This window comes from Hyperoodon ampullatus, assembly GCF_949752795.1.
Source record: "Hyperoodon ampullatus genome assembly, chromosome: 13".
Taxonomy (NCBI): Eukaryota; Metazoa; Chordata; class Mammalia; order Artiodactyla; family Ziphiidae; genus Hyperoodon; species Hyperoodon ampullatus.
Window position 1 is genome coordinate 12,823,805 of NC_136926.1, and position 21,234 is coordinate 12,845,038.

Below are 21,234 nucleotides of genomic sequence, written 5' to 3' on the forward strand. Positions count from 1 at the left end.
GTTTCACTTTCTTTAACAAGGAAGAACTGAAGGTAAAGGCTTAGGCTTCATCTTTTGTGCTGACATTGATTGGTAGAGGCTGTCTGGATTGCTGCACTGAGAAAGCTGAATCTGGGTAAAGCAGGGTCATGATTGTTTAGTGATTCCTGACAGCACAGGTTGGCAAATAGTAGCTCCTAGGGTGTTTGCCATCTCTGGGTTCAGCGCTGCTCCTGGGCTACAAACGTCAAGCAGAGCAAAGAAAGAACAAATCCTAGGGTTGTGTGTGAACATCCGATGCCTTGGGGTAAAACTAAAATTAGCCTCGTGATCTCAAAGAGTTAAGTTGGCCAAATTCACTTCTGATGGCTTCCAGCACAGACTCCTGGCCACATTTCACTCCTTGGGGTCTTCTATTTCCCAAAGTATCTGTGTGCTGCAGAATACTGAGTCACCCACTCAGACAAAACTTTCCTGCAAAGGCCAAACTAGAAGGGATTAGGAATGCAAATGAATTCAAACTCCTGACCAGGGTTAGCAAAATTTTTCTTAAAGGGCCAGATAGTAAATATATTAGGCTTTGTGGGCCACAGAGATTGTCACCACTACTCAACCCTGCCATTGTAGCATGAAAGCAGCCACAGACAATACATGAATGAGCATGACTATGCTCCAATAAATCTTTATTTATAAAAACAAGCACTGGGTCCATAAGTTGTATTCTATCTCTGAACTAGGTTCAGCAGCATATTGTGCTCCTTAACACAAGGTTCCATGGTTAATAAGTTGAGAAAATGTCAGGGAAAACAAAGTGAAACAACTTTCTTGGCTGCAGGACTTCTCAGAGCCTTTACTGTGTGCAAGTGGAGGATAAAGTTTAAAGCATTTCCCAAAGTCCTCTGACCATGGAACACCTTTTAACAAAATGCCTATCAACATCTCCCCAAGGCCCCAGAATCATAGTTTAGTAAATGGTATTTTCTTCCATCTGATTTTGGTTAGATTATGACTTTCTTGCTCGCCTTGAACTATAAATGGCTAACTGCAAATGCTCTCTACTTTCTTCAGAACAGTAACTAATAAACAACAAGGATTTACTGTATAGCACAGGGAACTATATTCAATATCTTGTAATAAACTATAATGGAAAAGAATGAGAAATGGATATATACATATATATGTATAACCAAATCACTTTGCTGTACACCTGAAACTAGCACAACACTGTAAATCAATTATACTAAAAAAAAAAAAAAAAAGAATAACTAACCAGCCATCATTTGACTTGTGTTATCTTAATCCTCACAACAATGTTGTAAGTCCTAATATTCCCATTTTAAAGATGGGGATACTGAGGCTCAGTGAGGTTAATCAGGGTCCCAGAGGGTGAATATCTTATGGGTCTAATCGAATCACATGAGCCCTTTAAAAGCAGAAGGGGAAGTCAGGGAGATGTGAAGCACATCCTGGCTTGAAGATAGAGGATGCCACGTGAACAGACCAGAATGTGGTTTCTGGGAGGTGGCAGTGACCCTTGGCCAACAGCCAGCAAGGAAATGGGGATCTCAGTCCTACAACCACACAGAACTGAATTCTGCCAACAACCTGAATAAGACTGAAAGTCAGTTCTCCTCAAGAACTTCCAGTAGGAGCCCAGCCTAGCTGACACTTTGATTTTTACCTTATGTGACCCTACACAGACAACACGGGCAAGCCCACCTGGCTTTTGACCTACAGAACTGTGAACTAATAAACGGGTATTTTTTCAGCCACTGAGTTGGTGGTAATTTGATAGGCAGCAATTGAAAGCTAACACGGGTCCGTACTACTGTGATCTCATTTTATAGATGAGGAAGTGAAAGCCCGCAGAGGTGAAGGAACCTTCAGGGTGACACAGCTGGTAAATGGCAAAGGGTTTCTCAAACAGGAGTTGAACCCAGGCAGTCTGGCTTTTTACTGTTAGGCTGTGTTTTACATATGTATTTGTCTGCAACAATCTCCAACATAGATGGTTAAGTTAAAAGAAAAAGCAAGGTGGGAGCTGTGTATAGAAAAAGCAAGGTGGGAGCTGTGTATAGAATATTACTGTTTGATTATATGAAGATGAGCAGGAAGAACATATACATGGGTCTGCTTGTATATGTGCATGGTAGCTATGAAAAGATTCAAAGATGATATGATTCTTTCCCGGGGGGGAAATGGGTGTCTGGGGGCAGGACAGGGAAGGAGACTTTTCACCATATATTGTTTTTGGTGTTTTGACTTCTGAACCCTGTGATTGTATAACGCGTTAAAAAAATGAAGTATCCTCAATAATGAGAGGAATGGGGGATACTTGGGAGACATATGAATAGGTGACAAAACACTCTCAAAAGGGCCCAGTACTGTAGGTAAACTGGTTTGTAGGTATATTAATTTGCTAGGGCTGTCATAACAAAGTACCGCAGACTGGGGGGCTTATACAATAGAAATTAATTTTCTTACAGTTCTGGAGACTAGCAGTCTGAGAACAGGGTGTAAGTCCCTTCTGGGAGCTGTAAGGGAAATATCTGCTCCACGCCTCACTCCTTGGCTTACAGATGACTGTTATCTCCCTGTGTCTTTACGTGGTCTTCCCTGTGTGGTGTGACTGTGTCCTAATTTTCTTTTTATAAGGACACCAGTCATATTAGATTAGGTCCCACCCTAATGACTTCACTTTGACTTAATTACCTGTTTAAAGACTCTTTCTCCAAATACAGCCACACTCTGATGCGCTATGGGGTTAGGCCTTCAACATATGAATTTTTGCGGGGGACACAATTCAGCCCAGAAAACGAACATTTAATCCAGGGTTTCTCAACCTTGGCACTACTGACATTTGGGACTGGGTAATTCTTGGTCTCAGGGGGCTGTCCTGTGCACTGTAGGATGTTTAGCAGCATCACTGGTCTCTACCCACTAAATACCAGTACCACCCCCCATCCCATTATGACAATCAAATCTGTCTCTAGAAATGGCCAAATGTCCCCCTAGTTGGGAACCACTGCTTTAACCCCTTTTCTAGCCCTGATGTGTGGGAAGCTGCAGCAAGTAAAACTGGCTCTTCCAGAAGTTCTGCACTTTTATACACAGAATGATGTACTGTGAGAACCACAGCTGAGACCTAGCAAACTCAGACCTGCCCTGGTGGAGACCTGCATCTGCACAGGAGGGGAGGGGAGAGAGAGAGGAATGACTGACCCCCCAGGAGAGAACATGACTCAATCAATGGGAAACCACTTTGAGAGCAAAAGTGCTGGGTACAGGGCCCAGAAAAGAGAGGGATTTTTTTTTTTTTTTTTTTTTTTTTTTGTGGTACGCGGGCCTCTCACTGTTGTGGCCTCTCCCGTTGCGGAGCACAGGCTCCGGATGCGCAGGCTCAGCAGCCATGGCTCACGGGCCCAGCCGCTCCGCGGCATATGGGATCCTCCCAGACCGGGGCACGAACCCGTATCCCCTGCATCGGCAGGCGGACTCTCAACCACTGCGCCACCAGGGAGGCCCAAGAGAGGGATTTTAATGGCACAAAAAGCCTCATGAATCCTCTTGGCTCTCACATCCAAGAAAACCACCTTTCTTGCTCTTGTCTGCCTTCCCCTGTACTTAAGAGACGAACCACCGGGGCTGAAAGCTCGTGGAATTGCGTCCTGTGGAAACCTCTCATCCAGGGGCTGGCTGGGCAGGCTGCACTTGGGGTCAGTTAAGATGATTTCAGACATGGGAAGGGCTTCCTCCTTCCCGTTCTTATGGGAAAAGACAGGAAGTTGGTCACATGCTGTGTTTTTTGGAGAAACAGGTCAGCTAAACGTTTCCTTGTTTCTGATACAGCTAGTCCTAGTATCTACCCAGCAACTGGATACCCGGCCTTCTACCTTCTGATAACCTTAATGGGATAAAAACAACCATTTAAGAGATGAGGAAGCCGAGGGCTCCAAAGAGTGAGGTCACCTGTCCAAGGTCACATAGGTAGTAAGTCCAAGAACCAGGATTTGAACCCAGTTTTGCTGACTCAAGGCCAGTTTTCTTCCTGCTGTGCAGTGTTTGCTCATGACACACCCGCTACTGAGAGTTTTTAGAGAAGTACCTGCTTTTATATTTCTCCATCTGAAAAATGGGCAGAATGGCAGCTGCCTGCTACCTATGCTAGTGAGAGGTTGAATGAACCCTGCCCTGAGAATGTTCTAGAACAATGCTGTCCACTGGAATGTTCTACATCTGCTTTGCTCAACACTGTGGCTATCCAGCAGTGCAACGGAGAGACTGAATTTTAAATTTAATTAATTTAAATGTAAATAGTCACCTGTGGCTTGTGGCTGTCATACTGGACAGTGCATTTCTAGAATCTTAAGCCAAGAGGATTTCATTTTAACAAAAGGAAGGAGCAATGTGGACAAGTCAAGTTTTAAATTATTACTACTATTAAGGCTAGAAGTTGGAGTGTCAAGAAAATTTTCCAGGGCAAGAAAATTTGCTTTCTTAACTAGGTTCGGGTTAGGTTAAAACAAAAGTTTCACTCGCAGAGACTCAGGGAGTACACGAAGGTGAGGAGGGCGTCTTACTCGTTTTTATATTCTCAGGGCCTAGCATTGCCTTTGTAAGCAAATAAGTCCCAAATAATGTCCACTGGATTGAGGAGAGAAAGGGGATGTGGCTGAGAAGAACTCTACATGGTGGGGTAGCAGCAGGCCTAGTTTTAACCCCCTAACAGGAAATTAACACGAGGCTCTTCATTCAGCCCGTAATATCCATGTGTCAAGACAGACCTAATGGTCCTTGTTCTCATGAGTCTATACTTGAATAGTGGGGACAGAAAATAAACACAAGACAATCCAATCATTTCAGATACTGGCACACGTGAAGAGGGAAATAAGATGGTGATGGGGTAATGCAACCTGGGGACCACCTCTCTGAACAGGGTGGTCAGGGAGGCGACAGAGTCTCAGAGGACGTGACACTTGAATGATGGGAAGGGGACAGCCGTGGGAACATAGAGAAAAACCTCCCCACGCGGAGGGAGCATAAGTGCGAAGGGCCTGAGAAGGAAGCTGCTGGCTGGTCCAGGGTGAGCCAAGGGAGAGGACCAGGTCCCGGGTGATGAGGTCGGAGAAGTGGGCAGGAGCCTGACCAGGCAGCGCCAAGATGTATGAACTGTATAAGTTATCTGGATTTATGATGACAAGTGGCTGCTCTAGACACCCGGCCAGTGTGATGGTTTGGGGCTGAGGTTACAGATCGGTGGCCGTCATTGTTAACCCACCCCCTTCTTGGCCGGCCAATAAGCATGGCTGTCCTGAGAGGCCCAGGTATGAGAAGATCCCGGACAGACCCTCTGGTGTCCGGAGGCACGTGGGAATCAGTGGTTCACCCAGCCTCACACATCAGGGACCGTGGGGCCATCAAGCAAACCCAAATACCAGAAGCCCTTCCAATATAATTATAATATTAAAAACCAACCCACCCTCTCAGTGGACGGCGTGGAGGCGCAGGAACGAGCATCTGTGCTGTGAGCCATTAGGGGTCCCTGACAGATGTGCTCCTCTCCCCCCTCCCCCACCAGCTGCAAATGAAGACCCGTCCTTTTCTTCTGCCCAGACAAGGATTGATGAGGATTCGGGAGAGCGCTCAGACAGGCAAGGAAAGGCTGTGAACCTTTTCCAAGGCTGCAATTTATCTTGAGGAGACTATTCACATCACTTTTTACAGGCTGGATTATGCTCTGACCTGGCACATTAATCTCGCCGAATAAAATAATAATAATCAGAAAAAGGGAGCTGGACAGTTGCCAGGTAGGCATTAATAACTGTCGCCCACACCTCGGAGGTGCAGGGAAGGGGTGCCACCTCCCATCCCCGCCCCCTGGCCCCCAGCGGTGCCCGTCGAAGGGGAAAGAAGTGAGGTAGCCATTGCCTGAACTTGGGGGAATTTTATAGAGATGGTGTACGGGGACATTGCTCCTCAGTCAACTCTGAGGAATTTTCCGAGCAAATCCAGAGAACTTCCATGGGAGGGAGTGTGGTCTAGTAACTCCCTCCCAGAGCAGGGGTTCTGGAATCAGACTGCCTGAGTTCAAATCCCCACTCAGCCACTTATATATACACTGTGTGACCTTGGGCTACTTTTTTTTTTGGGGGGGGTAAGGAGTTTATTAATTTATTTATTTATGCTGTGTTGGGTCTTCGTTTCTGTGCGAGGGCTTTCTCTAGTTATGGCAAGTGGGGGCCACTCTTCATCACGGTGCGCGGGCCTCTCACTATCGCGGCCTCTCGTTTTGGAGCACAGGCTCCAGACGCGCAGGCTCAGTAGTTGTGGCTCACGGGCCTAGTTGCTCCGCGGCATGTGGGATCCTCCCAGACCAGGGCTTGAACCCATGTCCCCTGCATTAGCAGGCAGATTCTCAACCACTGCACCACCAGGGAAGCCCTTGGGCTACTTCTTAACCTCTCACTGCATTTGTGTTTTCCTCTGGAAAACAGGGATAAAACCAGCAACTGCTGGGAGTGTAAAATGGTGTAGCTGCTGTGGGAAACAGTTTGGTGGTTCCTCAAAAAGTTAAACATAGAATTACCATATGACCCAGCCATTCCACTCCTAAGTATTTACCCAGAAAAACTGTGTTCAAACACATACTTCTACACAATGTTCAAAGCACTGCTATTCCCAATAGCTAAAAAGTGGAAGCAATCCAAATGTCCACCAATGGATGAATGGATAAACAAAGGGTGGTCTATCCACACAATGGAATATTATTCGGCCATTAAACTGGAGTGAAGTGCTGATTTCTGCTGCAATGTGGATAAATCTTGAAAATATGATGCTAAGTGAAATAAGCCAGACACAAAAGGTCACATAATGTATGATTCCATTTATATGAAATGCCCAGAATAGGTAAATCCATAGAGGTAAAAAGCAGATTGGTGGTGGCCAGAGGGAAGGGGGAGTGACTGAATGGGTACGGGGTTTCCTTTTGGGGTGATGAAAATCTCTCAGGACTAGATAGAGGTGATGGTTGCACAACACCGTAAGTGTACTGAATGGCACTGTATTGTATACTTTCAAATGATTGCTGGGACTTCCCTGGTGGTCTGGTGGAAGACTCTGCGCTCCCAATGCCGGAGGCCCGGGTTCGACCCCTGGTCAGGGAACTAAGATCCCACATACCGCAACTAAGCCCATGCGCCACAACTAGAGAAGCCCACAGGCCACAATGAAGACCCAGCACAGCCTAAATAAATAAACAGACAAATAAATAAATAAATGTCAGTTCTTGAAGACCCACCAAAGCCAAAATAAACAAACAAATAAATAAATGTCAGTTCTCTCTAATTTATAAAAATAAAATAAAATAAAATGATTGCTGGTTAATTTTATGCTATGTGAATTTTACCTCAATTTTTAAAAAACCCACAAAACAATGGCACTTGCCTTGTGAGACAGATGTCAGAGGGAAAAGGGTTAGAGCAGGGCCTGGCCCACATGAAGGGCTTATTCCACATTAGCTGTTCCTATTGCCATCAGCGTTCTTACTCTGATGTTTGCAATCTCTGGCAGGTTATTTCACTCAGTTTCTGCTCTGTGCAGAGAGATATCAACAGTATCTACCTGCCAGGATTGCTAAGATTAAACAAGATGATGTCTTCAGTAGACTATAAACTCCACGAGTATGTAGATTTTTGTCTACTTTGTACTTTGATACTGATGTATCCCTTTGCCTACAACAGTGCCTGGCACACCGCTGGCATTTAGCAACTATTTCTTGAACAAATGGCAGTGCTTAACACACTGCCTGACTCCTGGTAATTGTTCAGCAATGTTTACTTGCATTTATTACTATTGGTCTGGTTGCTGCATTTCTTTGAAGGTTTGCTGCATGTTCCTTTCTAGCACAGGGAAGTGAGTACTACTTTGCCTTGTAGACTTTGGTGTCTTCATGACAGAGGTGTCTGGACACCTACCATACATGAGAGGTTTGAGCTGAGCTGACAATGGAGTCTAAGCTCTCACTGAGGTTACAAGAGGAGGTGATGAGAGTTAGTGTAGCTGTCTAGACTATCAACTCATCCACTCACCCATCCATCCACCAACCTGTCTGTCCATCCTTCTAAATATCCATCTGAATATCCATCTACCCATCTAAATATCTATCCATCCATTCATCCATCCATCCATCCATCCAAGTACCCATCCATCATCTATCTAAATATCCATCCATCCATCTACCCATCCATCTATCCACACAATCACTGGACTATCCATCTGTCCACATATCCACCAACTTTCCCATCTAGCCATCCAATTCATCCATCTACCTATACATCCATTCACCCATCCATCTACCCATCCAAACATATATACATACATACAATGAATGCTTCCAAGTGCATATCATCAGATGCTGGTGATCCATCAACAAAGAAACCAGATGCATTCATTTCCTGCTGTCACAGAGGTTACAGTCGAGCAGAGCAGGCAGACAATTAAACAAGCAATTACAGTCACGGTGGTGAGTGCTGGAACAGGGGAAGTACAGGGTGCTGTGAGAGTCCCCAGCAGGGGCACCATACCTCACCTGAAGGGGCAGGGGAGGTTTCTAAAAGGCTGTGATCTGCAGGAGGAGCAGGAGGTGGTCAAGACACAAGAAAGGAAAAGGGTCTTTGAGGTAGAAGGGCAGCACACAGCTGACTCTGGAAGCTGTAAGGGTTAGTTACTCAGTCTCAGTGCCTCAGTTTTCTCATCTGGAAAATGGGGTTAGAACATCTACCACATGTCAGACTGGGACTAGTTGGTGTATGGAAGGAAATGAAAGAAGAAGGGTCTGGCTGAAGCACAGGGAACAGAAGGAAGAGGGGAAGGAGAGAGTGAGAGGAAGAGTAAGGATGCTGGATAGGCAGGTGGGCTGCAAAGCCTCACCGGCTTCCTCTCCAGGCAATGACAATCCACCCCTCATTTCACCCACATACAAAAAGTCTTTTTATGTTTGCAGCATTTCAAACAGGGTTTTGTAAACATCTCAATTTTCTAAGGGAAGAAACATGTTCAGGCACATGTAGTGACTCACCCAAGGCCCCGTGGCCGGAAAGTGGCAGGGTCAGGAATGGCCCAGGAATTCCAACATCCATTCAGTGCTGGGCAGATGATCTCCTGACGTGGCCATGGCCTTGGGAGTTGGAAGATGTGAATTCTGATTCTATAACTGACCAGCTGGGTGTTTTTTGGACAAAATATCTCACCCCTCTTTCAGCCACAGTACAGGGTAAGTGAAAAAATGGCCACCCAAAGATACCAGGTCCCAAACCCTGGAAGCTGTGAGTGTGACCTCATCTGGAAAAAGGGTATTTGAAGACACAATTAAGTTAAGGCTCTTGGCACGGGGAGAGTATCCTGGATTGTCTGGGTGGGGCCCAAATGCAGTCACATGTATCTGTATGAGACAGATAGAAGGAGACATCATACACAGCAGAGGCCAGGTGACCGCAGAGGCAGAGACTGGAGTGATGCTGCCATGAGCTAAGGAACGCTGCCAGCTACCAGAAGCTGGAAGACGCAAGGAAGGATCCTCCCCTAGCATCCAGCACCTCCACCCCCCCACACCTCTGACACCTAGATTTCATTTCAGTGACACTGATTTTGGACTTCTGACCTCCAGGACTGAGAGAGAACAAATTTCTATTGTTTTCAGCCCCAGGCATGTGGTTATTTATTATAGCAGCCACAGGAAATGAATAGCAGCTACAGGAAATGAATACAGTGGGCCCTCTGTATCCGCAGGTTCCTCGTCTGTGGATTCAACCAATGTCACATAGAAAATCCGAGGATGAGGAGCCGCAGATATGGAGGACCAAATGTAAGGGACTTGAGTGTCCACGGATTTTGGTATCCGAGGAAGATCTTGGAAGCAATCCCTCGCAGATACTGAGGGATGACTGTACTCAGCTTTTTATCTAGAAAGAGGTGATAATAATCTCTCTCTCACTCAGAGGGGTATTGAGAGCCTTATATGAGTCAAGACATGGGAAAGAATCTAGCAAGAACCAGAATGCACTAGGCAATGAGTAATCATTCTCTGTCTGTTTTCCTTATCTTTCTCCCATATCCACTTTGAGGTACAGCTTGGGCCCCGAAGCTGAAGCCCTGGGCTGGAGTCCGAACTCTACCACTTAATAGCTGTCTGCCTGCTCAACCTTCCATCTCCTCATCAATGACAGGAACTGTACCTCCCTGAGAGGAATAGCAAGAGGCTACGAAGGTAATTCATACATGAAGTGCTCTTAGTACAGTCTCAGGCACACAGTCGGTACTCAATAATTGCGAGCCATTATTATTCCAGGCAGTCAGTGCGGAGCCAGCTTCCTCACATGCCTGGATTCACGTCTCCTGCCTTCAACAAAGTGCCACAACTGCTATGAAGGAAAAGGTTCGGGGCATCTAGAACCCAAGGGGCATTGAACCCAAGGAGGGGGTCATGGGAACCCCGATTTGTAGCTGGTTGGTCAGAAGTACAGGTGCCAACTTGGGGCTGGTGACTGGCATCTGAAGTGACAGGGACAGTCTTGCAGGACTGAGCCCTTATCCTGTGGGATCTGACACTATCTCGAGGTGGATAGTGTCAGAACTGTGTTAAACTGAAGGATACCCAGCCGGTGTCAGAGAATTACATGATGTGTGGAAAACCCACACATCTGGTGTCAGAGGTATGGAGTGTGTGTGGGTACAGAAGAAACACAGGAGTGTGTTTTTCCTATACACCTGGCCAGTGATTTGATCAGTTGTCACTCAAGACAGATGGTCAATTCCAACCTGCTCTTCTGCCAACCAATGCCTGGGACAAATTCTGAGCTTTCTGACCTAACCGTGATGTCTTTTCCTCACACTGCTCAGTCCTCTGAATTACAATGATTATCCCCCAAGACCTCTTCATCCCAACACCTCCTGCAGGCCTCTCCCTAAGGAACACTCCAAAGAATCATTGCCACCAGTCTGCTTCCTGTGTCTATGGCAGGCATCACTCATGGATCACAGAGTCCTTTTCTTCTGAGCCTCGGTACCCTCTATATAACGTGCCTGAGAAGCCACAAAGAGTGAAAAACCTTTGAGAGCCATCGTTCCCTGGGAGAAGCAGGACCCAGGGCATGTCAATGTGCTTTTTTTCCTTTCTTGGGTGAAATTTAGATGAAAATTGCATCAAGGCCAGCTTTGAACAACAAAACTTAGTAAATGCACTTAGAGAGCAGAGGCATGACAAGAAGGTGGTGACAATAAAGAATGATGCTCAGCTTCAAGGGATGACAAGAGGTGGGAGACAGGATCTACTAGCTCAGGCTCTGTTCATCTGATGCACTGACATTTGCTCTGCCCAAGTCCAACCTTTCCTTCTCCAGAAGGCATCCTGAAACCCCTGCATGATTGGCGTGATGGGCCTACCTTGGACTTGACGGCCAGGATGATCTTGGGCAGGGCCACGACAAGGCACTTGAGGGCGATGGTGATGTACTTGAGCACAAAGTCTGCGATGCCCACGATCCACAGCAGGTCAAAGAAGTCCAGCGTCTCCAGGTTGGGCTTCAGGAATATGAGGCTGGGGGAGGAGTCAGAGAGTCACGATGCTCACTTAAGGCCACTGGCCTTTAGGGGCCCTTCTACTCATTCTAGGAGCCTTGTAAATATTACCTGTAGACAGAGTACTAAGCTGGGAGTCAGATATCTGTGTCCTGTGAGTCAGATATCTGTGTCCCCTTCCTGAATCTGCTATTAACTTGCTGTGTGACCTCAGATGGGTATCTTAACCTCTCTGAGCCTCAGTTCCCCTGAGAGTTAAATGATGAGATTGGCCTAGAGCATCACTAGTTAAGGTCCCGTCCAGTTTTATGGGCCACAACAGGCTTCACAAGAGGAAACAAAAGGAAGGAAGGAAGGCCGACCAATAACATGAAGGAGGGAGAGAGAGAGAAGGAGGGAGGAGGGATTTGATGTGTAGACGCTGTGCTAAGCAATTTAGTCACTGTATCTCATTGTCCTGCAGAGTGAGCACTGCTCATCCCCACTTTCTAAATGAGGCACTGAAGCTTGGAGACGTGAAGTTAAGTTGCCCAAGGTCACACTGCATGATAAGCATATGGGCATCAGTATCAGATAGACTTGAATTTGAATCCAGGCCTCTCCATTTCTGGACCCTAGGCAGATAATGTTCTCTCTGTAAGCCTCAGTGTTCTCATCAATAAAATGGGAATCGTTCCCTCCCTCAGTGTTACTGGTGGGATTCAATGAGATAACAGGTATACTACAGACTCTGTCATGCAGCAGTGACAATGATAACAACATCTCTACGAGGCAGGCACTGTTATCTACCCATTTTGCAGATGAGAAAAAAGAGGCACAGAAAGGTAAATGAACATGCACAAGGTCCTACAAATATGATGGAACGGTGGTGGATTCGAACCCAGGTGTCCCGGCTACAGTTACTGCTCTCAATCCTTATTCCACAGCAGTACTACTCGGAGTGTGTAAACCCATTTTACCCATCCGTGACCAGGTAAGTCAACCTCACACTCAATTTCTGTACTTCCCTCACTGGGGACAGACAACAAGTCATTCTCGAACTGGCACTGATCCACAGACCACATGCTGAGTAGCACTGCTCTCCCTCACCTCTGTGGATGATGATGCTATTCGTATTAATAATATCTTGGCTCTCTACATCATGCTGGCCCTAGTCTACATGCTTTACATGTCTCAGGTCATTTCATCTTCCCAAAGGCTCTGTGTGGTAGGCACTACGATTATCACATCTTGAGCTGAGGAATCTGGAGCGCTTCGATGTGGAGTCACTGCCCACGGCATCTCAGCTAGAATGTGGAGCTAGGATTGGAACCAGCACCCAAACCGTGCTGGTCCCCTGGCTTTTCTTCCCGCCAGATTAGAGGCTGCAAGCAAAGGCCACTCCGAGTCCTGCCTGTCCACCAAAAAAGCAGGGGACGGTGCACACAGCCCAGAGAGAATGCTTTCTAAACGCTTCCCACATACTCTACTGGGCTGGTGGAAAACGGTGCAAACTGAGGCCCCCTGAGGAAAGCATCCTAGGAATGAACTGGTCTCTTTTTGTACTTTCATTTTTAAAAGTCAATTTCTATTTAGAATAAAAAATGTTTGAAGAGCGAGAGTAGGGTTAAATCAATGAAAATAATCTATTTTTGCAATCTCTCATGATACCTTTGGTGTCCTTCCACATCTGAGCCCTGTCTCTGTGGGACGCCTCGTCTCCAAGTCTGAGTGGCATCCAAGTTACGATATGGGGAGAGGCTGGCAGCCCTGAGCTCCCTTTTGTCTCTGCTCTTGTCCCTCCCTGGGCATAACCCAGGCTGGTTGGTTGACTTCCATGCCCTGCTTCTCTATTATGCATCTCTGATCGCAAAAGAAATGAAGATCTGCCCTCCACTTTCCATTTTATCTCAGAGACACCAATCTGTTAAATTCACCCAGATAGGTTTTAGTTCATTGTCTTAGAGTTTTTTCTGTTTTGGCTTTTGGAGCCAGAAAGATGCCCAAGTGTTTTTCCACAGATTGATCACTAAGTCCACTTATTTTTTTTTATTTTTTATTTTTTTGGCATTACGTGGGCTTCTCACTGCTGTGGCCTCTCCCGTTGTGGAGCACAGGCTCTGGACGCGCAGGCCCAGCAGCCATGGCTCACGGGCCTAGCCGCTCCGCGGCATGTGGGATCTTCCCGGACCGGGGCACGAACCCGTGTCCCCTGCATCGGCAGGCGGACTCTCAACCACTGCGCCACCAGGGAAGCCCAAGTCCACTTATTTCTAACGTACACTATGAACTTTAATGGATGGATACATTTTATTGTCAGTTTTCTGCCCCATTAGCCATCATCCCCAATAGATAAAGTAATTTATCATAAAAGAATAATATTATGATATGATTATGACACATTAAATGTTTCAGTTTGCCCAGTACTTTTCACATATTATTAACATTTGGCCTCTCTAATAATTAGCCTGTGGGTGGGTAATGACCTTCAGGTGGGTAAGGCAGAAATTAACTTGCTCTCGGTTTCACAAATGCAGAAACTAGGCGAGGTTCGAAGAGGTTCCACTATTTGCCAAAGGGCACAAAGCTGGTACGTGGCAAGACTAAGAACCTCTGACACACTGGTCATCAGACTTCAAATCCTGGGATGATTCAAACTCTCTGTTACCTACTGGGACTAAGGCTTATTAGAAAGGGTTTCATTAAGCCAAAGTTTCCTCACCTGTAAAATAGGGACAGCAATACCCTGCTGAGTGGGAGGGCAAAATAAGATAATGGCTATTGGTATCATTTACAAACACACTCTAGACCACTGACATCAATAAGGAAGGAGGCTCAGCTCTGTTGCCTTTCTCCTAGGTCACTCTCTTTGTCTTTGTGTGCTGCCAGTTTGACTCAGCACTGGTTTGATGAGGGCACAGAGGTCTGAGCCTGTGAATGTGATCATGCCCAGAGAATGGCATGAGCTGGAAATTCCTCCAAGGTTCTGGGAAACTCCATCTCCTTTACCCTCCACCAGGACCTTGATCTTCTGGGCCAGGCAACTAATGCAGTGTGCGGGATGCATGTTGATGCCTTGGAACTAACTTCCCAAATTGCTTTCATGCAACTTCGGGTGGCCCCAGAAAGTGGTGAAACGGGTCACTCCTCAAAGTCCATTTTTAAAACAGATGGACATGATCTGAAAGCTTGGCTTGAGTTTCAACCCTGTGCTAGAGACCATTACTGGCCAGTCCTCCCCCACCACGCACTATGTGGCTACTAGAAAATGCAAAATTACACATGTGGCTTGCATTATATTTCTATAAAGAATTATGCTCTAGGCACGTGTATATGACAACAGGGTGGGATTTGAAAGTTACAACAAGACCTAGAGCTACTGTGTTGTTCTCAAATGAAGGGGCTGTGGGTCCCGAGTCCAACAAAGCCCCCCACTTTCTCACTGGGGGTCAGACTCCCCTGCTCACCTGTTATACAGCTGCTGGGAACTGAACGTGTAGAGCACATACAGGGTGTTCCCCGCCAGAAAGGCTAAGATCCACAAAATGACCAGCACCGACCTCTTCTCCTAGAGACAAAGCAAGAGATCTGTGGAGATGCCGAAACGCCAAAGGTGCACCTGGCAGGATATTCCACTATGTTCCCCAACAAAGGGCAACTTTTCCCTTTCTCAAAGGTTTGGAGGAAGCGGGGCTAATGGTGAAACGAAGGGCGTTGGCATCTTTCCATCCCACTGGAACCTAAGGGATGGTTACAGAGAAGGTAACAGAAATGTGTGAACCTGCTTGGAGAACTATCCAGAGAGTCAGGAAGGCACCATGGTTAGCAAAACAGATTCTGGAGCTGGGTGGCCTGGGTTCAAATCCTTGGTCTATTATCTGGAGGGTGTCCAACCCTGGGCAATTACTTAAACTGTCTACATTTCTCTTTACTCGTCTGTAAAATGGGTATACATTGTATCTCTCTTCTAGAGTCTGAGAATTAATGTACATGAACTGCTTAGAACAGTGCCTGGCATGTAAGAAATGTTAGTTTACATTTACTGTTAGGAACTGAGGCACAGAGAAATTAAGTAGCTCTGGCTCAAGGGCACATGTTTTAAGCTCCGGTGCCCTCATTAAAAAATGAGGTTTGGGGACTTCCCTGGTGGCGCAGTGGTTAAGAATCCGCCCGCCAATGCAGGGGACATGGGTTTGAGCCCTGGTCCGGGAAGACCCCACATGCTGTGGAGCAGCTAAGCCTGTGTGCCACAACTACTGAAGCCCATGTGCCAGAGCCCATGCTCCACAACAAGAGAAGCCACCGCAATGAGAAGCCCACGCACCGCAACGAAGAGTAGCTCCCACTCGCCACAACTAGAGAAATCCCACGCGCAGCAACAAAGACCCAATGCAGCCAAAAATAAATAAATATTTTTTTAAAATGAGGTTTTGTTAAGGATTAAGTAAACTTGATAAATGTAAACATTCAGTCTGGTACAGGCTCACATTTCAGGCTCACTAAGTGGTAGGACTTGTTGCTCTGACTTTACAACCCAGCAGTAGATTCGGATTGACAGGTCGGAAACTTCTGTTCTAACTTCTTCCGGCATGGACCTTTGGGCTACTGCCCTGGACTGACCATTCAACATAGGGACACATTTATAGGATTAAATTCAAACTCGTACACATGGATGTCAAAGCCCTTTGCAATCTAGCCCCGTTTCTCTTTCTCCAGCCTTGCTTCTGATTAGTCCCCAGGAAGACAAGCTGGGAAACCTTCTCAGTTGGCTGTTTCTCAGTAGACTCTCAGCCTGACAGCAACCTAAGGAAATTTCTAGAGGAGGCGTAGAGCAGGGCATTCCTGCCTGTGTACCCTGGGATACATAATCAGACCCCCGTGCTGCTGACAAGCTGAAAAGCTTGTCTTTTCCTGGACCAGGGCGGCTGCATTGCTGGAATAAGATGAGGTCATAACTTTCCCAGTGTAACCTTCCCTGTGGCTTCGGTAAATGCTCCACTGTCTCCAGACACAGCTCAGTGCTCGACACACTGTTACAACACACATTTCCATAGTGTAGACAAAATAAATGCATCTCCATCCACCCATTATTCCAGGAGGGGTCAAGGTTAACGGCCTGAGAAACCACCTCCAACCAACCAACTGCTCTTATCAATGTGATTAATCCACTCGGCAGCCCTTTTTATGCCAATAAATAATAGATTCCGGTTTAATCCCCTGTAAATCCAAACCAAAAGTGGAAGAGAAAGGGAATTAGCAATGCCCCGAGAAGCCAGACTCTGAAGGAAAAATGGGGTACTATCTCCAGTAGTAAGTTGAGATTCCTAAACTTCCTAAGAGTCAGGCAGACTCCCTTCCACTGAAATATACACAGACAGGCAAATCATCACCTGTGTCTTCATAGGGTTCAAAGACCCCTAGAAGCCTGTCCATGGATACAGGCATCCCCTTGCCCCCAAAATTCAAGTCAAGGCACCACGCAGATATTACTGCATCTGAGAAAGAGCCAGCCCCAATAGCCTCCACTATGACACTGAGCAACCTGCTGTTCTAATAGCAGAAGAAAGGGGTCTGCGTGAAGAAGATGAGAATAAGGGTCAAGAAGAACCTCTGACTCCATGCCCAACTCCAGACCTCAATGTGCTCATGTATCAAATAAAGACTGAGCTGGCATCTGTGCCTCATGGACGCCTAGGTGCTTCTGAGAAAGCAGATGACCCCAAAGCAAGGTCAGAGAGGATGGTGGCTATTATAGGATCACATGTGCAGCAGAAAACATAGGCTTGTTAAAAATAACTCAATTAAGTTGTTCCTATGAGCCAGGCACTGCATTAAACATCTTCCATGCACCATCTCATTTAATCCTGTCGATGGGTGTATGAAGTTGGTGTGGCAGTTCCTTTTCCAGAGGTGGCACCTGAGGCTGAGATCAGTGAGGTAACACATCCAAGGGCTTGCAGTAGGGTGGAGGAGCTGGAATTTGAATCTGGGGGGGAGTACAGGCTCTGGGCTCAATGCCTGGGTTCATATCCTGATGCCACCCTTCACGCTGGCTGTGTGGTCTTAGGCAAGAAACTTATGTCTTAGCCAAGAAATTCTGGGCCACTATCTCCTCATTGGGAAAATGAGTTCAGAATGATTTTGCCTCCCTCCCAGATTGCTGGGATGAAACTGCAAGAGGAGCTGTGTAACGGGTCCAGCACTGTGCTGGACACGGTTAGTGCTCGGCAGATACCAGAGGGCATTTGGGATGACGGTGGTGAAGCCATAGGGCCACCCAGCAGTGCCCGTGGGGTGGACTTAACCATGAGCGTGGGTTGGAAGTGAGCTAACTGATTGAATGACGGGAGGATAAGGGGAATGGGCCAGGGGCACATGGGGAGAGGCTGCTGTTGGAAGGGAGAAAGACGGCACATCCGGGGATCTGCCCAGGGTGGGAGGCAGAAGAATGGCCTCCCAAAGGTGTTCCTGTCCTAATCCCTGCAACCTGTGGATATGTTAGGTTACATGGCAAGGGGCAATAAAGGTTGCAGGTAGAATTAAGTTTGCTAATCAGCTGACCCTGTGTGGGGGACAGTCTCCTGGATTATCCAGGGGGGTCCAATGTAATCACAAGGGGCCGTAAAAGTGCAAGAGGGAGACAGAAGAGAAGAGTCAGAGGGAGATGTGTCTATGGAGGGATGGTCACAGAGATGCAACGTTGCTGGCTCAAAGAAGGAGGAAGGGGCCATGAGCCAACGAATGTGGGTGACTTCTAGAACCTGGGAAAGGCAAGGAAAGAGACTGTCCTCTGAACCCTTCAGAAGGAACACCGTCCTGTTGACACTTTGCTCTTAGGCTAGAGGGACCCACTTCAGGCTTCTGCTCTACAGAACTGTGAGTAATCCCTTTGTGTTGTTTTAAGCCAGTGAGTTTGTGGTCATTTGTTACAGCAGCCCCAGGAGAGTAATTTACCAGGTGACTCACCTTTAGAGAGACCTGTTCCCGGAGCGTGGAGTTGGCATAGGCGAAGGTGCTGGCCATCCCGATGCACACGGCAATGCCTGCAGGACAGAGGAGGGGCCGAGACCATCCACTTAGACTTGTCAGGCCTGGCCCGGGCTTACTAGGGACACATCCCTGGTCCCCTCGGGGTTGACACGCTAACCACAGAGGAGAGACAAAAATCCCATTTCTGGGGCATTTGGGCTGCCATGTATATCACTGGAAACCCCAAGCCACTCTGAGAAGAGGCCTCTGACTTAGGGATGGGATTGAGGCCACTGTGGGCGTATTTTATAGAACCAGTTAGAAGCATGGGCTGTGCAGTCTGGTAAGACCTGTGTTCAAATCTCGGCTTGGACTAATCACTGCACCTCTCTGAGCCCCAGTTTCCTCCTCTGTAAAACAGACAGAATAATAACAGTACTTAACTCAAGGAGGGATACTGCTTACAGTGTACAATCTCTAGAAGTTAGTAAGTGGTGCCTATTATTATTTCTACTTTCAAAAAGAATCTTGAGGCATGTTATTTGTAATAAAAGCATATGTAGAAAAAGACCACAACACCATAAGAAATTGAAGTTTCATGTTAAAGGGGAAAGAATTCCTAGCTGACAGGAAAACATGACCCTTGCAGAGTAGGGAAAAAGAACTGAATTTTATTCCACAATTTAGCAAGCTACCATTTTGGAATTCTCCCTAAATAGGGATTTTCGAATCCTACTTTTTGTTCCCTGTGGAAAGGATTCTGCTTTCACATGACATGCAGAGTTCCCACGCTTGGAGTTCACTTTTACTTTTTAAATAGTACGTGTATTCCAGGCATTCTTCCAGGTCTTCTTTGTAAAAGATGTGTTTCTTCATTAAAAACATATAAAATCAAAACCAGTAACCCCACAGTCTCTTCTTGTACTCTTCTCTTTGATCAAACAAAAAAACCTGCCAACTGACAACTAAAATGACCAAACTTGAGAATGAAAATTAGTGGTGAGTTTGCTGGAATTCAGGGTAAGGGAGAACACGCCAGGTTCCATTTCTAGGAATAAAAAGGGAGGGACTGACATGGTAGCACCCCAAAAAGGAAGGAGTGATCTGAGTCAGCTGGAACCCACCAGAAAGGGGCAAATGAGACACAAACGATGGCCTAAACTCCTCTAGATATCTCTTGTGGGATATGATAAGCCATGAGATAGTAACTAGTACTGTAACTTCTACCATAAGATAAAAACAATAGCCTAAACTCTCCAGGGCACAGCAACATCATGATCTAATAACAGTATGTAACAGGTAATAACAACAGTGGACCAGAAACCACATTTATTGAATGTTAAGTGTGTGTCAGGTACTAGGCTAAGCACTTTATGAATCATTATCTTGCTTCCTAATAATAATAATAATAATAGGTAGTATTTACTGAGCACTTGCTGTGTGCAGGGTTCTATGTTAAGTATCTTACATGTATTAGTAATGAATATAATAAAAATAATAATCTACACTTGCATAGCACTTACTCTCTGCCAGGCACTGTCCTAAGTGCTTTACGTATGCTCACTCATTTAACCTCACTCAATCTCGCGAAGGCAGATGCTGTTCATATACTATGATAGTATCTGTAACATACTATTAGAGTCTATGTATAGCTATAATACATACGTAATAGTATTTGTAATAGTACACATGCTATTTTAACCCCCATTTTATGGATGATTGGACTGAGGCACAGAGAGGTTAAATAATGCACCCAGCGTCACACAGCTAGGAAGCGGGCAGAGCCCAGGTTCAGACCCAAGCAGTCTGAACTCCGGGGTAGTACACTCTATTCCTTCACATCACCCAACCAGCTGTGGAAGTTTCTACCACAACCCCGCTGGAGAGATGATGAATCTGAGACTCAAAGAATACGAGTGGCTTGCCCCAAGTCACACAGCTAGTCGGCCAGGATTTGAACCCAGGTCTGACTCAGAATCCTGGACTCTTAAGGACTTTGCACCATAAGGACCTCTACTGCCTTCCCCTGGCACTTGGGATGGAGGGCCCGTCCCCCTACCCAACGGGTGAGGCGGCAGTCTTTGAGCCCTGCACCCCTCCACACTCACCAAGCTTATGCTGGAAGCACACTTTGGCCAGGAGGATGAGGATGAAAGGCAGCCCTTTCTGGAGCCAGCAGATCACGGCCTTCAGCTCGGACAGGGCCGGGGCAGGCGTCCCCGGCTGCTCGTCGCCCGCCTCGTCGGAGTGCGCGCGGTGGTCCCCGCCCACGTGCTGCAGCAGGGAGCCCCCGCGGTGGCCGCCGTGGTGGAAGTGGTGGTGGGGCTGGCGGTGGTGGTAGGCGCCCCCCTCTCCGCGGCCCCCACCTTCCTCCCTGGATGTGGGCATCTGGAGGAACACGTCCCCGCCGCCCGCCGCGGCCCCCAACACCAGGCTGGACGGGAAAGGGGTGGCGGGGAGGCTGCCTGTCGGGAGGCCCGATAAGCCGGAGAAGAGCGCTGGCGGGGAGGCTGCTTCTGCCTTCAGACTCTCAAAGACTCCGCCTTCGTCCACACTCGCCTCAGAGCTGAGCGCTTGGCTGCGATTTCTGGGCCAGAAGGGAGGAGAAAGCCCCCACCATGTCAGGCAGTGGAGGATGGGGGGCAAATGACCCTATCAATGATGTTATGGGCCGAATTGGGGCCCCTGCCCCAGGAAAATCATATGTTGAGACCCTAACCCCCAGTACCTCAG

The 21,234-nt window shown here is 47.0% G+C and overlaps 1 protein-coding gene across 1 annotated transcript in view; it reads right to left on the reverse strand.

Annotated features, from left to right (window-relative positions):
- The window catches only part of RNFT2 (ring finger protein, transmembrane 2), a gene marked incomplete at both ends in the record, with an annotated part of 61,797 nt that overhangs the window by 32,822 nt on the left and 7,741 nt on the right, over positions 1-21,234 (reverse strand). The window contains 4 exons of the mRNA XM_079718134.1: positions 11,419-11,572; positions 15,000-15,100; positions 18,499-18,575; positions 20,610-21,088. Of these exons, the coding sequence (XP_079574260.1) occupies positions 11,419-11,572; positions 15,000-15,100; positions 18,499-18,575; positions 20,610-21,088 (811 nt within the window). The remainder of the gene's footprint in view (positions 1-11,418; positions 11,573-14,999; positions 15,101-18,498; positions 18,576-20,609; positions 21,089-21,234) is intronic.